Here is a 17,267-nt window from a genome sequence, read left to right on the forward strand (position 1 = left end):
GAGATAGGTTTTTACCAGCTATGAACATGTTGGGGACAGCCCATCAAAATCCCTCTGAATAGCAGCCAACCTTCCAGCAGATCAGCTGTTCCTCTTGGCTGGCACCCATACCAGATCCTATGGGAAAGGATGGGCGTTAATTCTTTCACAAACGTACCCCGTGTTACAATAGGTGATCAAACTGTACAACATGCAATTAAGTCTCAGGGTCTGTCAGAAAAACAGAATACCCCAACCGTTGAACCACCAAATGTATTTACCATTGAGCAGACAGAGGCTCAAGAAAATAGGCTAAGAATGAAACCCCTAAACGCTGCTCCCTGACAGATGGAAGGACAGTTAAATAAGAAATAAACAGTTGCAAAAGGATTTCCTCACTTAAAAAGAAAACCCAACCTGTATAGAGCAAGACATCAAAACTCCCAGTTGTGCTGAAAACCATACCCTTGAGAGGAAACGAGGTACAAATCCTAACTCCCTAATCCTGGGAAAGAAAATAACATTCATCATGTATAGGGTGAATGCAGAAAGAAAATGAAACCATGATGATTTGCTTAGAGGAATGGCAAATAGAGGCAGAAAAGTTAAATGTTCGAGAGGTGGAAGTCAAAGCTCCTGGAGAGGTGGCAGCTTACACATGCTCACCCACTGCAGAGGCTTGGCGCAAGAATGCAAGAAACAGGTAAAAGACAAGGCTAGAAGCACAGCTGCAAAACAAAAAATAAAGAGGCAGCATCTTTAATTACCAACACTGTTATGAGAAACCAGAAGGAGCTGGAAAATGTCCCGAGATGCAGTAAAAATTGGATTATAAAGAAAAATCAACATAAAGAAACAGTTCAAACTTAGTTAATGGACGTAATCTTAAGTAATCTTAAGAGGAAAGTTTTCAGCAGTTGCAGTTAAAGCCAAACTATAAAAACCTAGTGGCCTTGGATGGTAGGTCTTTTTGTTTTACAGGGTGATCCACTAACACACAACAAGTTGAAAGGTGGCAGCCAGACCCAGGGACAGAACTGTCGATTTCACTAATGTTCTTTTAAGCAAATGTATAAATACCAGAAGGAATCTAGGAGGGCTATCAAGAAGGTAAAAAGTTTAAAGCAGTGGGGAAACTAATTAAATGCTATCAGCACTCTAAATATCAGTAGTTAGCAGTATAGCATATCAGTAGTTAAAGGCTGAGAAGATTGTGGGTTAAGTCTGTATATACAAAGGTTTGAGGTCTGAAAGGCACAGTGAATAGTACAATATCATGTTTTAACGAGAACAGAAGAAACATTGAAAGAAAATTACACAGGTACATATCAGAGGATACTCATACCTTTCCAATAATCGGACTTAACAGCTATATTCTTTTGTTTCTAAGAACTGATCCTATAAAATTAATGATCCTAAGTAATGAACCATATAATTAATGAATTATGTATGGTTAACTTCCTTACTTTAAAGAAAAAAAAAAAGAAGATGGCAAAAGCTGTGTATAAATATATCAGCTTGTGGTTTAAAATAAAGTGTAAAGATTGTCTGTTTATTGTAGAGAATATGAGGAAATAACTGATGGAGGATTGAAAAAAAAAAAAAAAAAGACCGAGTATGGTGGAAGCTCCTATGAAGGGAAATGTCTGGGGAACAAAGATCACTATCAATAACAATCTTCTGTTAATTGTATCTTCTACAGGAAAGACAGAAAACTGAGCACCCCATTCCAATCCTATAGATACTGATCTATGTATGCTATGTGTATGCATATTTGTGTTTATTTATGAGTATCCTTTTATGAGTTTACAGTAGATATTGCAAAATGTTGGAAGAAATGAATTACTAATGAACTCACGTAAACCCTCCTATGAGCTCTGGGTCTAGTCACAAGATCTTCAGTATGTCTGCTACCTTCTTCACCATCTCATCAGTAAGACTAACAAGGGATTTGTAAAATAGTCAACAAATGAAAACATCACTAAACAGTCACTGAAGGGTTATCAGTCATGAAGGTTATGAACAATCGAGTATCATTCAGTTCTGAGCCTATTGTACATCTAAAAAGAAAATGTTTTCCTTGAATGACGCCTTCAAGACCACAGGGCTGCGACATGTGAAAATACCTCCCATTGTAATGTTTATACTAATTGTTAAATGCTGTGCACGTTTACACGTGGTGTACCTCCTGCTGATGACAATACCCTGTCACAGGATAGACCCACATGCTCCACAACATCTGGGAGGCCAGAGCAGATGTTGCCATAGCACTGCCTCATCAGCGAATGGTCAGTCACTGCGATGAAGCTGGCAGATGGGTGTAAAAGCACTGATCTCCTTGGTTCTTACATAAAGGCCAGCATCCAGAGCTGCTACGGGTTCTCATTTACTCTCTTGTCCTTGACAGTGGTCCAACTAGTTCTGGAGTCCACACATCTGGTCCGTATCTCCCCAATCTGTCTGCAAGGATATTATGAGAGATCATGCTGAAACCATGCCAAAGCGAAGGTAAACCACCACTACTACTCTGCCTTCATCCACTGAAACAGTCCTCCCACCACCTTGCAATAGAAAGCAATCAGCTTGATCAGGCACAGTTTGCCCTTGGTAAATCTATGCTGGCTGTTTCCAATCACCTTTTGTTCTTCACATGCCTGATAATGGCTTCCGGAAGGATTTGTCCCTTAATCATCACATGGTTTGAGGCGTGGTTGACCATCCTTGAGCTCCCTGGGTCTGCATTGCCTTTCTCAAGGATGAGCATGACATTTACTTTTTTCCAGTCACCAGGGACTCTTCCTGATTGCCATGACCTAGCCATTCTTGGGGTAGAGACAGGAGGCTCAACCAGCCATTCCTACCTCTGTCCATTGAGATCAGGAGCATTTTGCTCTCCATTTGAGAGACTAATATTAAGAAAAATATTAATGCAGCAAATATTAATGCAGTCATCTTTCCTGCCCAAGACATCTGGCTGCCCCTCCTTCTTTTTAACCAGTTCCACGCTGCCTTGATCACTTTATTGCTATAAAGACTAAGCAAACCTTGGGCAAACGTGACCTTCAGGGGGACACGTGGCAGAACAGGATTATTCAAGGACTCTTCTGGTGTGGTTGAGACCAGAGTCGGCAGTTAAATTTCATGTCTGCTTGACAACATATACATCTTTTATATATGTAGGTCTGCCCGCACGTGTGCATGAGTATATGCCTGCAAGTATTGGCCAAACAGGACTGGCCAGGAACAGATGGTAGAAGAGGTTGGTTGAAGGAGGGATAAGTCCTTTCACCTGGTAACTGGCAGTCCAGGGCAGCAGTTCCCAAGCGGCTCTGCTTGGGAACCTCCAGGGCTATGGCTCCTCTCTTATTTCCATAGCCAGGCTTACAGCCCCGCATTTGGGAGTTCTGCTAAGAGCATGCTGGTGGCTCCAACTGACTGCATCCAGCCAGGACCAACCGGGGTGCACCTCTGGCTGCCCAGTGCAGGAGGCTGGATTTTGCCATGGTCCCTCTGCCTTACAGCTTTCATCAATGCAAAGAGAAGCAGCTTGCCAGATACCTCGACTTCAAGGGGTCGAGCCAAGGGCATGTGGGAAACTGCCAGAGAGAAGCGGGGGATCATAGAGGAAATGCTGCCAGCAGCTCGCCCCCATGCTGGGAGGTGTTCATGCACAGAAAATCATCCAGAAGAAATGATACCAGTAACCATGACAATGTCAGCAGCATGCCACTAGCAGGGCTTCCTCAGGGATTAACACTGTTGCGTACCAAAAGCGTATCTTTTTCTGACGTGCGCTGTTGATTCAGTGGTAGTCCATGTTTGCTTTATCTTCCTCAAAGCAGAGCTACCTGAGAAATTGCTTTCTCTGTAGATTGCTTAGGCAGGACTGCCTGTAAAATGAAAGTATTTTTTACAAAAAGCGTGTCCCAGCCCATGTGCTTGCACAGCACTTTGCACCGCAATCCCACCCTAATCCCCCTCCCTTCGATGCCTCCATCATGGCCAGGAACCGCTGCTGACTAAAACCAAAGTTGTCTCATTTCACTGAGCACGCTGCTATTTTCTAAGGTGTGACTCAGAGCCTTTCAGTTAGGTGTCAGCATGTGCTATTTGCTAGAAATAAAATCAACATTAATTAATTCTGCTTTTTTTTTTTTTAATAAGTTTTTGTCTTTCCCTGTTCCAGATCACGAGTGAGGTGCACACAGAGCAGAGCTCGGAGAGGCTGGTCCTGGCTGTGTATGAGGACCTGCTTCTCACAGCAAGGGCTTCATGGAGGGGTTGGTCACTAACAAGCATGATCCTGGGGGAAGAAAAGGAAAGGCAAACCATGGGCACTAAGCAGCCTGACAGGCTGGCAGGCCTTTCACACTGCCTGCTCAGTGCTCAGCCTCTCGTGCCCATATCAGTCAAAGGAATTATTATTATTATTATTATTGTTATTGTTATTGTTATTGTTATTGTTATTATTATCAACATCATTTTCAAGAGCTCATCTTTACTCTTCCTCTGTCTGGGTCAACAAAGATCGAGCTGCATCAATGTTTACCTCTAGGAAAGCACAGCAGCACTCTTTTACAATATATGAAAATGCAGTAATAAGCACAAAGAGTAGTACTCAGCATCTGACAGGATGACTGATGTAAGCTGTCAGCCAATATTTGACTTTCCAGGTGAGATTAGATTTAGCATTTAATTTAATATAAACATAAAGCGTGCAGTACAAGTCACTTATTTAACAGACAATTGCTTATAGCTTTGGGCAGGCTGGAGGCTACTTAAACTTTAAGGTATCTCTGCTCCTTTTGAGAGTATCATCATATTATCCAGTGGAGTTTTAAAATCCTGAGTATTATCGTGACTCTCATTAGAGAAGGGCACAGGAAAGGTAAGTTTCTGCTGGTATTTCTTTATTTCCTATTGAAAAAGCATAGTACTTTTTGTTCTGAATCAAAGAAAAAGCAGAGAGATTTTACACACAAAAGAAGTTTCATGGCAGTTTGCATTTGGATTTGCTTATAGCTCGCTTACTTTCATTAGATTACCTTTCTCCCCTATGATTGAGTGTGTGTGAATATATAATTGCAGAGACCTACATGCATGTGTACCTGTGTCCTTCTGTGCGTGTATGCCTGTTCTGTGCACACTGATATCGCAAGGCTAGTCCAACAAGCAGAGGAAAACAGATTGCTGAACTCGAGTTCGAAAGTCACCGCAATTTCTTCTTAGCGATGAAAATTCACCACCTCTTACCATAGGCTGCAGTGAGCTCATCACTGCTTGAAGACTGCACTAAGATTGAGTCACTTTTTGTGCAAGCTTTGCCACATGTTGTAGGGCTTGGTTGACCCGAACCACTGAAGAACAGGTGTTGTACAGGAACATCAGACTGAAATCCTGTACCAGACTCTTTGCTTTTTGCAGGCTAGCAGGCTGCAATGCGGTCACACCCTCCCCTTTACATAGGAAAAGCAAAAAAGGACAGTGTTTTTTCTCTGAGTTTCTTGAGAGCTACTGCCTCAGTAGGGAAGGCAGTGTGCCTCGACCCCTGTTACGCAGGTCCTGAGGGCCCACGCTCACTGGATTTCACCAAAGGGTATTTGGCTTCCCACAGACCAAAAGTGACCAGACTGAGGAGTAAGACCTCCTTGGGTTTCTGAACATACTGAACCACTCAGAGATGGGGATCTAAAATTTGTAATACATTTTCACTGGCAAGTGGCAGGTGTTATTATTTAATTGTTATAAACCAATGTAACTGTTTTAGTATAGATATTTGATTAAAACAAGTATCGTGTTGTCTTTAGTAGCTGTAACTTACAAGGATGGCTGAAATGCGAAACTTTACTTGGGCGGTGGAAGATATTTTCAAGGAAACTTTTCTCACTTACATGAATGGCTGGAGAAAAAACATGACGGAAGCAGCAGATAAACTGCAAGCCAAGGTTGATGCTGAAAACTTTGACTATGTTATCCTTTATTTGATGGTGATGATTGGGATGTTCTCCTTCATTATCGTGGCGATCTTGGTGAGTACTGTGAAATCAAAGAGGCGAGAGCACTCCAATGACCCCTATCATCAGTACATCGTTGAGGACTGGGGCGAGAAGTATAAAAGCCAGGTTCTGAATCGAGAAGACCTCAAGTGTGTGATCCATGAAAACTTGGGTGCAAGGGACAAAACCCCTGGATCACCTTGACTTTTTGGAAACACCAGCAATGAGGAAATCACAAAGCCATGTGTAGGGAACTCGCTGGAATTACAAATAGCTGTGAAACTGTTCATTAAATTAACAGACAGGTCAATGTGGAATGGAGTGCTGAGGAAATCAACATTACTGTTTCTCATGAGGACTTCGGCACAGCTGCTCGGAGAACACCCAAGAAAAATGCATGATTGTGCTTTGCATTGATATTCTGTTCTTCAGGAAAATAAAACCAATAGAATGAGTAACTTGATCTTTTTAAGTGTTTTTTAAATCCAGAAGCAGATCTGGATGCTCCCACCTCAGAATAACTGTGAATTAGTGGTCAAAAGTGCTGATTTAGATGCAAACTGTATGACTTAAGCCCATCTTAAAAATAACTTGAAAATGTACAGTAAAATATCAAAATCTCCATCTATTGACTGAATGTGTTATGATATGAATCACAGGAGGTAACCTATACCTACACACATTCATTCCAAACTGCTTTTTTTTAATGATCTGGCTCCCATTTTGATTTCATTATTCATTGGCAGCAAAGATTGATTCATGGCCTTCTGACAAGGCCTGTTCTATAGCAGAAGAGCTGCTAAACTAGCAGTCTCATCTAGGAGCATGTCCTGGTTGTCCAGGGCAGCTTCCAGAGGTTCATCATCTGTTTTCAAGTCCATAGCTGGCCAAGCTGTCTCTTCTGCTGTTTCTTGGTTCTCTAGAGCAATCTGTTGACCTGGGATGCAAGCTAGGTGATGGAGGTGCAGGTTATAGCCCATCAGCCAGGGCTCAGCGTAAACCACTGAGATCCTGCTTTCTGGCTTTCAGAGGAGGGATTTCTATACTCAGCTATCAAAGCTGTCCCATTGCTATGCTTCCTAAGGGATTCCCATGGTGGGTACTGGTTTCCACTGGCTGGGAAATGGGTTTTCAAGATGGTTTATCTTCTCCTGTGCTGCTGAAGTATCACAACGCTGGCTCTCAGGGAATAATTAGAAGCAGAACTGGTGACACTTTTAGTATTAAAACGTGCTTCATTTTGTAAGGCTCTGGGTTTAGCTCCTATTCATGTTGCCAGACATATATTGCTTAAGCTAAAAGTTCCCATGCTGGCTGTCTATCGTGTGGGCTTGTTGTTTGTTTTTAGAAAGTTTTGGCTGAAACACTTCAGCCATGTCTGGCGCTGCATTTCCGACAATTTTGTTTTGCTCATGTTAAAAAGAAATGAAAAAGGGCTTCTTTTGTTGGGAAGCTTTGGCTTCTTTTGGAGACTGGTCTAGAGATTTGGCACAGCAGCTGCTGTCATGCTCCAGATGCGCCTTTTGCTGGCACAGTAATAAGCCTTTGAATAACCTCAGGCCGTGAGCGCTGGGGAAGGCTTGCCAGGTCGCAGCACAGCCTTCTGGTGAGCCTCTCCCCACCCAGCATGTCCCTTTCCCCCCCACCTCCCCGGGTGGCCCGTGGGTATCAGCCAGTTCCCCCGCTCCTGCTGTGGGTGTGCTCCAGGCCAAGGCCGCAGGACTTCCCTTACCCCGGGGGCCCAGGTAATGTGCTGCACGGAGCGGGTGGAGGGTCCCTGGGGCCACCTGGGCCCGGCGCTACAGCCGTGCTGCAGTCACGGAGAGCCCCTTTGGGCAAGGTACAGCGCAAGGAGCACCCCTGGAGAACTTATCCAGGTGCAGCAGCATCCCCAGCAGCTGACCGGCCCGCTCAGGCCCTGCTCCTCGCCAGAACCAGGCAGCGGCTCCTGCCTCTGGCCCGGCCCTGCTCCCGGTGGCGGGCAGACGGCTGGGAGGCTGGCTGCACTGCAAAGCTGAGGATGGGGACCTGGCCTGCTTTGCCCTCGGATCTGCACCCCTGGGACATGTGGGAATTGTTTTACCTCAGAATTATTATTTTTTTAGGAGGCTACTTTCTACTCCGGCCTCAAGCAGCGGCCGGGGCACGGCGGGCCTCCGGGAGAGGCGCCCGAGGCAAGGCCAGGCGGGGGAACCCGGCCGCTGTGCCGGTCCCTGCCCCGCCGGGCGCTGCCGCTGCCGCTCCTGGGAGATGTAGTTTGTCGCGCCCTCCCGCCCAGAGCCATGGCCGCCCCGTGAGGTAGGAGACGCGTTTCCTGGGCCTTCCCCCACACTCCCCCTTGGCGCGGCCGACCGCGGCGCCGGGGGGGAGGCAGCTGACAGGGGAGGCGGGGGCGAGATCGGGCAGGAGCGGGGCACCCCCTTTTCCCCCCGACCCGGCCTGCTCTGCCTACATTGCTGCCTGCCCTCCGGCCTGCTCCCCTGCCTGCCAGCCACAGGACCTTCAGCTCCCCTCAGCCTTTTCCTGCCCTCCTGCCTTTCTGCCTGTCTTCCTGCCTCCCCTGCCTGTCCTCCTGCCTGCCCGCTCCTGACCAGCATACTTCCTTTGCCCGTTCTCCCGCCCCCGTTCCTTGCTCTCCTGCCTGCCCACCCCGCTTGCCTGTCGTCCTGCCCTCCCCTGGCTGCCTGCCCGCCACCCTGCCCACCGCCCTGCCTGCCTGACCTCCGCACAGGCCCTGTTCCCGCCCTGGGCCCTGGCGCCGCGGGAGTGCGAGGCGGCAGCAGAAGCTCCGTCGCAATGACCTGCGGTCTCTCGGCCGAGGTGCAGTTTAAAAGCTGCTGGAGACACGCTCGCTGGCTATAAACCACGGGCAGGCTGATTCGGCCGTCTGCTGGCGTAGTGCTGCAGGGTACGATGCACAGCCGCCTGGAAGTGGGCTTTGCTGTGTATGAATGTGCCGAGTTTTGTTGGGTTTTTTAAGAAAAAATGAAGCAAATAAGTAAGAAAGAAGGATCTGAAGTTATTATTTGTTGAAAAAATTTGGTTTCCTCAAGTGCGTGTGTGGGTTGCTGGCTGGGCTGGGCGCTGGTGCTGCAGGGAGCAGGAAGGGTGACCAGGGCAGAGCTGGGGTCGGAATGGGGGCAGCGGAGGCTGCCAGCCCAGCAGACCCTCCTAGGGCAAGGTGGTGGCAGCGAGGACCTGCAGCTTGCAAGGACCCTGGGATGTGGCTGAAATGATGTCCCTGGGACCCATGGTAGAACAGTCTGATGTGCCACTGACATTTTTGGTTTTGATTTGATTTGATTTTAATCCAGCCGCCATGATTGATGCATCCCATCTGCTCTGTTCTTGTTTTCCAGAGTTTGGAGCGTGTGAGGAGCTGCCAGAAGAATCACTAATATTTTCACTTCTGCTTCTTCAGGTATGAAGAATCTATATGGCATTATGGGTTTTTATGTTCCTTGAGTTGGTTTTAGTTTACGAATTTCTTTTTCAGTTACACTGATATAAACTGAGTGATTACACAAGTGTTTTTATGGAGTGATATCTTGACCTACCTACATATAAAGGCTGTAAATGTATATAGGCCTGAGTACTTATGTCTTAATATAACCACTGCATCTTGTGGCAGTGGTTTGTAATGGATTCTTACTGCAGCAGCTCTGGCTCACAGTTGCTTCCACTGTGTTTCTCTGCAGCCTTTGGGCTTTGCCATATTACTATGTTTTTGCTTTGTTATTACCATGACCTAGTAGTCTTTTTTTTTTGAGGAGGCTTGTCTTGCACATGCTAAGCCTGAGGCATGGCACAGCAGGTCACGTGCAGCAGTGAGTCCTTCCTCCAGTGACTGTCCAGGTGGGAAGTGTGTGTTTTGCTTCCTGAAATATGTGCATTAAAGAAAGCAGCAACAAGAGACAGGTGGAATGAAACCCTTTTCTAGCTCAGCCATCAGTCCATTTTAAATGCAGTCATATCACCCTAGTAGGTCGCTACTTTCCAAGGCTGGTGGTTTTTATAGCTTTTCACAAAGTGGATAAAATGGAGATGCTCAGAAATCCCCAGTAGATAAAAGAATATCTCGAGTCCTATTTTGTTGATGGCGTTATTGGCAGGCTGAGTAAGACTTTCAGCCAAGACAACTCAAGTGGGTTTGTGAGTGCACAGATGCCTGTGTGGATGTTTGCTGGTGCGTGCAGGCCAGTCGATACTCTGCCACTGCATAAGCAAACAATGGTGTGAGTGGCTGGGCTGCGATGTGGTTGATGTGGTGGACTGGAGCTGTAATTCAGTGGCTGAGAGACCTGGATTCAATTCTGTACTCCACCACAGACTTCCCATCTGACTGAGGCCCAGCTCCTTTGTCTGGGGTGGTCTGTGTTGCACAACACAGCGTTGTGCGGAGATCCTGGGGCTGGTATCAGCCGAAGTCTAGCTCTGGGACTTGGTGCAGCCCTCCCTGAGAGCTCTTTAGCCCTGCTGAGGACATGAGCCTCGAGGGCTGCATTGGTGAGTCTGTCCGCCTGCTCTGGACCCAGAAGACCTCACAGCATTTGGAGCTAACGGAGGATTGCTAATACAGTGCTGAGGTGCGTGGTATGGGCAGACCCTCTCATCCTTTCCTATCTGCATTAGTTTGATCTGCTTCACAGAGGCGGTCTGAGTGTAAATAGGCACCTTGCAATCACAGTGAAGAAGGCCACCGATACGTGTGAGAGTGATACCATTTTATCCCTACCCTGCATAGGAGTCTATAAGTACGTGATGGATAGCTTATGGAGTGTCTGTCACAGAGTCTCTGGCAGGGCTTCAGGCAGAGCCTGGTGCTCCTGTTTCTTTCTCACGTGGCTCAACACAAGACCTCCTTGCTTGTGAGTGAAGGTAATAGTGACCTTCTGTGGGGCCCAGTCTCGGTTCCCAGTAGCGCTGTGTTTGTTAAGGGAGCTTGCATTTTCCTGGGGAACGAACAATGCCTGACTGTAGATGTGTTCTGAACTCCTATCTGTGCCTTATCTGCCTCTGAAAAGGCAAACATGAAACTTCAGCTGTTTATTTGCCTGCATGCTTTTAAGATATCACAACCTTGAAAGTACAGTGTCCGAGCTTTTTGCTTTTGAATTGATGACCTCAGTGCTAACAAATGCTTTTTTTTCAAATGTGAAGTGAATCTTACCTTTTTCTCTCCTCTTCCCACCTTCTTCTCCCTGCCCCGTACCCCAGCTCCACCCATTTTTTTCTGTCCTGGGGTTTCAACTGCTCTTAATAATTTAAGATGGAGACTAGAAGAGTCAAAAGACAAAATGGGGAGAAGTGCTTGACCACTGGAGGCTGGTGGCACAGGGGATGCAAGATGCAACATGGAGAGAGTGGTGGCTTCCCCACTTCCCTGCTCAGTTCCAACCGCAGAAGGCACTGTGAGGACAGACCATCAAAAGTGTCAGCTCTCACAGGAAACATTTTGGATAAAAATCTCACTCTTCAGAACAAAGGGAGAATTTCTTTACTTCCCATCCTTTGTGACTTCAGTGCAGCTACTCCTGGTGGATACACAATTCAGGCAGATTCAGGCTTGTGTCTCAGCAGAGCGGAAGTATTACAGAAGTGTTGCGCTGAATGCTTAAATAATCGACTTGCAGCAAAGAGCATTCACAGGAGTGCACACTGTGATACAGATTATACACTGCTGCTTCTTGCTGGTGGGACAGTACCCTGCAATCAGACCCCACAGATGGGCTCGCAGAACATTTGCTGAGTCTAAAACTTTTTCTGTACGTAAAAAATTACTAAAACCCCATTTTCAGCATCATATGCCAGATGCTAGCCTGTCTTTGAATGGCTGAATTCTTGACTTTTTACAACATGTTGCAAAATTGATTCTGACTGAAGCACAGAATTTACAGCAATTTAGGAGAAGAGTGAAGACTCTGATGAAGGCCCCACCCAAGTCAGCGTTCTGAGATGAGGACACCTCAGTGGGGCAGTGCAGTCCCTTCTGATCAGGCCAGGCTTGTGTAGCTTGGGTTTCATTGGGAGCCGTGTAGCCATCTGAACCATGCGCTGAGAACCAGATTCTGCTGTGATGCAGGATTTTTCCTGTGACCATCTGGCAGGGGACTTCAAATCTTAGTGGTTCTGAAATTCTGGAGGAAACCTCAGAAGTTAAAATGCTTGTTTTTCTGGAGGTGAAATACTACTGATTCATTAGTTCACAGCTGCCCTGACATTTTATCAACTGGAGAAGGGAGCTGCACAACTCAGTATCAACACAGTAAATACCAAATGACAAATGAGTTGGCCACGCCACTGCTTTGGTATAGTTTGATCTTGGTAACAGAGATCTCTGGTGGTGTCTCTCTGTGAGGATGTTTCCAGGATGGTCTCTGCAGGGTGAGGATTTTGCAGCTGGGGGAAGAGGAGAGAACAGGACGCCCTAGCTGGAGAAATAAGGGCATCTGTGAAGAAGCTGGATGAGCAGCGCAGGAGCTACAAGAACATTTACTTGACTCCCTGTTTCTGAAGAAAGGTCAGCAGCAGCTATTGTGGCATGGTGGTGATTTATTCAGCCCAGCTGCTGGTGAAAATTTGGACTAAGCTGTAGGACTTCCTCCTGCTTTTTGATAGTGACTGTTGTTACTCATACAGGAAACACCTTCAGGGGGTCAGGCAGGGAAATGTGCTTAATTTGAAATCCAGCAGCTGAAACCGTGTTAGGACTGGTGGAGCAGCAAGGAGAGACCGGAGGGCAGTGTTGTGGCTGTGTGCTGCAGCCTTCAGCATCCCCTTGGGCATTTCTTAGCCCCAAAGTTCAGCTCTGAAATGTACGTTGACCACTCAAGGGTTCCAGTGAGTGGCTGGTTCGCATCTGTGTTATTATGGGCTGCGTGGGGAATTTAATTTATTAGTAAATCAGAGGGATCTGGTAAATGATATTAGATACTAGGATTCATTAGGCATTCAGGCTCTGAACAGGGCAAGTGAGCTTAAAAACCACAAGACAGCACTTCTGGGTGTGCTTCTGTCCACTGCATCTCAAACATCAGTGAGGTGGTGTGATGTGCACACGAGTCAAGCTTTTGAAAGCAGCCAGCGTTGTGTTTTCAGTTGGGCAGCTGCTGGGATGTGCTGTGTGCGGTGGAAGCGCAGCCTCTGCTCTGCACAAGCTTGGCACCTGCCCGGGGCCTGTCAAACTCCTGTCCTTCAGCAGCACGGATGTTGCTCCTGTCACTCAACTACAAAAAGGCCCATGTAGGTCATTCCTGAACTGTGTGGCACTGGTACACTGCCAGGCGCTGTGCAGCAGATGAGCTTGTCAGAGAGGTGCAGGGTGGACATGCTGAGTAGAAACAGCTTGGCTAATTCTTTTTTAATTTCCATTTCTTCAAGATGATCCTGTCCCAGTCAGTGCCTTTAGAAGTGTGACGCTCGTTGGTGCTGGGCACAGCCTGCTGCAGGACGGACAATATCATCACGCAGCCAAGATGGTGGCATTTAACTGGAAGGTGAGGATGTTTCACATTCATAAAGCAGCGAATTTCTGCTCTTGCAGGCAGATGTATGTAAGATGTGGTTGGGTGGATCCTGTGTTTAAAGATGGCATCCTTGCCTAGGTGAAGGTTGTTTAACCACCACACTCTCTGCACCCCAGGGACAGAGGACTCGTTGTTGTTGTTGTTGACCTTCTTTGCCATACCTGCTTGCACCTTGTGGGCTGGTCCCAGTACTTGCTGTTGGGGCCTTACACTTTAGACCTGAGCACAGCACTGGTAGGCAAGCTCTGCTCTGCTCTGCTTGCCTCTGCTCCTCCTGGCTTTGCTCTTTCAAGGCTTTTCTCCGGCTGCTTTTTCCACTGCTCCTTTTGTTACCAGAGGGTATTTCCTCCACTATGTCTTTTAGTGTATTGGGGCCATAAACACTCTGCAGGGTATGTGTGTAAGGTACAGAAATGTTTGAGCAAGTACCTCATGCATTGACAATTTTAACATGTTAAATCAAACCATTTGTCAAGACAGCAATGCTAACCCCAAGCCTTGGCTTTACTTTCTGGTGTTGCTGTGGTTTAAAGAGATTGCCACTTTTAATACGTGGGAAGATTGACAGAGTATGATGGTTTTTTGCACAATTAGAGGGGAGTGGCCTGCTGATGTCAAAGGTATCGTGCAGCTTGTAGAGATCAGCATTATAAAAGACCCCACCTGAGCCTCTAATTTGTGGACTTTAAGGGGACACACTAATGGTGTATGGATACAAAACTTTTTTTAAAATTCAGTAGTTTGACAATGGCCAAACATCTTTATGAGGTGCTGGAAGGCCTGCTAAGGGTACAGGGGTGTACTGGGAGGCTCGATAATGGCGGAGCTGGCACTGTGAGCCTACTGTACACCACCAGAGTGATCCTGCTGGCCAGGGGGCTCTTTGAAACCTTCAATATCCTTCTGGAATTGACATCTTTCACTGAGTGCCTGAGCTGCTCTTGTTATATTTGTATTCTGAGTTCACAGTGCTACCTATTTGCCTTTTATTTTCCACTTCATGTACGTTTACAGTAGCATGCTGTCGTAACATTGAAATATGTTGTGCAGTTTCGGTGGGTCTAGGCATTAAATACTCCTGAAACTGAATCATTGGAGGCTGTGGTGTTTTTTTACTTTTCTTCCAGTTTAAAGGCCTTTATCTATACCTTCTAGATCTGGGCAAGTTAATTGCAAAACTACCATGGATTAAAATTTCTAGGAGCACAAAAGTGTCTTTGGGGATCACATCTGATAGCTGATATGCATGGATTCATCACTCATATGAGAATGTTCAGAATCATTTCCACTTTTACAATTATCCTAAGATATTCAGTTCTTCCCCTTTCTCAGCTCTAGATCGTGCCAGTATTCCATTTGCTCTAAAGCAAGCAAAAGCAATGAAGACCTGTTCAAAGGGGCTTCATATACAAACTTGAGTGAAGTGAACTTGTTTTTATCCTTTCCCCCCAGATGTTGTTCTGCCTAGTTTAAAGTTTCCTGCAGAAAAAAAACCAGCATGAACAGAGGAGCATTATCATTGCTTTAAATAATGCTGTTGCTGTAGGAAGCTGTATAGCATCCCTGTAGATTCATTTTTAATTGTCCAAGTGTTCCAGTAACTGCTTAAATATATTGTTTTGCATTGCAGGCTTTGGAGAATTTCCCATTGCTGATGTACATTTTGGCAGCTAAAACATTGATTCTTTGCTTAGCATTTGCTGGAGTAAAAATGTACCAGAGCAAAAAAATTGAAGAAAAACTGAAGAGGGAACGTGAAGAGAAATTTAAAACAGAAGTAGAGAAGAAGGATGATTGAAGAGTCTCTCAGGTATAGAATTTATTCGACATCCTGATGTTTGATAATGGCATTGACATATTAATCCCATTATGTTTTGGCTTGGATACATTTGGATTGTGCAATTAGAACTATCACCATTATCTGAGTTCTTGTAATACTTGTCTCCTGCGATGCTTCAGCGTATTTGCACACCCGTATCATGCCCATTCTTTGTATGAACTGTGGTAGCCACCAGAAAATTTGGCAGCCATATTTCATGATTTAGGAGATCACAGCACAGTATTCCTTCTCTGCTTTTAATCTCCCTGAATTTTTACGCCCAGTCAATTACACAGGAAGTCCTGATACACAAAGAGATGGTTAAATGAGCAAAAAATGCATGAGAGGCATGACAGACAGGATGATGCAGTCAGACTTCTTGGCCTTAAATCACATAATTAAGATATAAAAGAATCAGCCATTCCATATTAGTTAAATACTTGACAAGTTGTAGATAGTTTAGCTGGAAGTGCCAAATCTCATTCCATGGAGCTTCCCAAGGTAACAGAAATACTACAGGTTATGCTATGTAACATCCACCATATATACCTTGCTGAGAAAAATGGACATCTTTCTGCGTAAAAGAGCAAAATGAACATTACAAAAGTTCTTAAAGTTTTGTGTTTTCATTCCCTGTGTGCTGAATTCCTTCCCAGTGTTTTCAAAGTTTAAGCAATCATTGCCTTATTGGATCAAGTCCATTAGCAAAATGAGTGCTGACTAGCGCTGAGATTATATTCCCTGACTTGTTTGGTATATGATTTTTGTATCAGTTTGTTTCACATCTCTCTGTTCTGCAGCAAAATGGGAATTCTATTCCTGCCTGCCCTTTGTAAGCTCAGTGGGAGTTTGATGTAATGTTACTCTTTATTAAACTAAAAAAACTTACTTTCCCTTTTTGAGGTCTTCACCTCACATACGAAGAGAGTTTCAGTTTTTAGAAACCTTTGCTAGTTTCGATTTGAAACCTATCAATGTTTTATTTTGTGCAACAGGGTTTGGAAATTGTGACTAGAAATGGGGCCCTGGAAATAACCATGGGAATGAAGTGGTTCATTCGCATAGGGAAAACAACAACAACCAAAGGTGTTTTTCAGTCTCCTGTTTACGTCAGATTGAGGACTTGTCTCTGGGAAGACTTGTGCCATTTTTAACTCTTGTTTTAAATCAGTTTAGCTAGCCTCTGGAAAATGCTGTGAGAACACTTCTTTCCGTTTTTACAGAATAAGTGAGACAAACTTATATGGAGTTTTATTGCTAAACAAATGAGAAATGGGCTGCCCTGCAAGTGAGCAAGCCTCCTACTTGTAATGAGCAGACCACACTGTGCTTGTGTGCAGTGCTGGACGCAGGGAGTTCTGCCTGGCAGGGTCCATAGCCCAGGGGATTGCTGCACCAGGGTAACGAGCTCATCCCACCAGGCCTCTGTGTCCAGCATCTGACGTTGACCTTGTGGAATGACTGGGATTAAAGCATCTCTGATTTCACAGAAAATACCCTGGTTGCCCAATCACCCAGTGTTGCCCACCAGAGGCCCAGTCCTTCCTAAATTCTGCCATCTCTCGGACTGTCAGCCGTGTCTTTCTATAATGGGATTGCGAGAAGGGATGAATTCTCCTACCCTAAAAACGCTCTCCAGTGTCAGCACCGCAGAGCTGTGATTAGCTGCGATTGCAGCGTGCCACGTGGGCAGGCAGATTTAGCCCATGTGCTGCCAGCATATCATGCCTGCTGTTCTCACTGCTGTTTCCCCACCCTGCAGATTTTCTGACACTTGGCAGCTTGCGTTCGATTCCTTTCCTGGGAGAACGAAGACTTCCTGTAGATGGAGGATGTGTCAAAGGAATAATACCCTCAAGAGTAACATTCGCTTAAACTGTATCTCAACTTTTTATACTTACAGCAAAATATCTAAGCCTCTATTTATGCAATAAAAAATCCTTTGTA

The 17,267-nt window shown here is 45.6% G+C and overlaps 2 protein-coding genes across 5 annotated transcripts in view; both read left to right on the forward strand.

Annotated features, from left to right (window-relative positions):
* Positions 1-6,400, forward strand: part of KCNE2 (potassium voltage-gated channel subfamily E regulatory subunit 2) — a 72,738-nt gene extending 66,338 nt beyond the window's left edge. For 2 of the 3 annotated variants that reach the window (XM_054811984.1, XM_054811989.1), the window contains 2 exons: positions 2,387-2,487; positions 5,787-6,400. In XM_054811984.1, coding sequence (XP_054667959.1) covers positions 5,805-6,179 — 375 coding nt within the window. In that variant the 5' untranslated portion in view covers positions 2,387-2,487; positions 5,787-5,804 and the 3' untranslated portion in view covers positions 6,180-6,400. The remainder of the gene's footprint in view (positions 1-2,386; positions 2,488-5,786) is intronic. The other variant, XM_054811995.1, reaches the window with a different exon arrangement.
* Positions 6,401-8,222: 1,822 nt separating this feature from the next.
* SMIM11 (small integral membrane protein 11) lies at positions 8,223-17,262 on the forward strand. 2 transcript variants are annotated; one of them, XM_054813007.1, is made up of 5 exons: positions 8,223-8,273; positions 9,335-9,396; positions 13,356-13,471; positions 15,132-15,311; positions 17,083-17,262. In XM_054813007.1, exons 3-4 carry the CDS (start codon positions 13,451-13,453, stop codon positions 15,297-15,299), a joined length of 189 nt encoding a protein of 62 aa, XP_054668982.1. In that variant the 5' UTR covers positions 8,223-8,273; positions 9,335-9,396; positions 13,356-13,450; the 3' UTR covers positions 15,300-15,311; positions 17,083-17,262. The 2 variants fall into 2 exon arrangements, with proteins under 2 accessions (XP_054668982.1, XP_054668981.1); XM_054813006.1 differs by lacking the exon at positions 8,223-8,273 and adding an exon at positions 8,375-8,883.
* Positions 17,263-17,267: the final 5 nt, after the last annotated feature.

Source organism: Grus americana, chromosome 1 (genome assembly GCF_028858705.1).
Source record: "Grus americana isolate bGruAme1 chromosome 1, bGruAme1.mat, whole genome shotgun sequence".
In the NCBI taxonomy this organism is placed as follows: Eukaryota; Metazoa; Chordata; class Aves; order Gruiformes; family Gruidae; genus Grus; species Grus americana.

Bases quoted from the DNA above. Each gene is read 5' to 3' on its own strand.
- SMIM11 (XM_054813007.1), top strand. From the start codon at position 13,451: ATGGTGGCATTTAACTGGAAG. The intron at 13,472-15,131 runs GTGAGGATGTTT...TTTGCATTGCAG, and splicing joins TGGTGGCATTTAACTGGAAG to GCTTTGGAGAATTTCCCATT.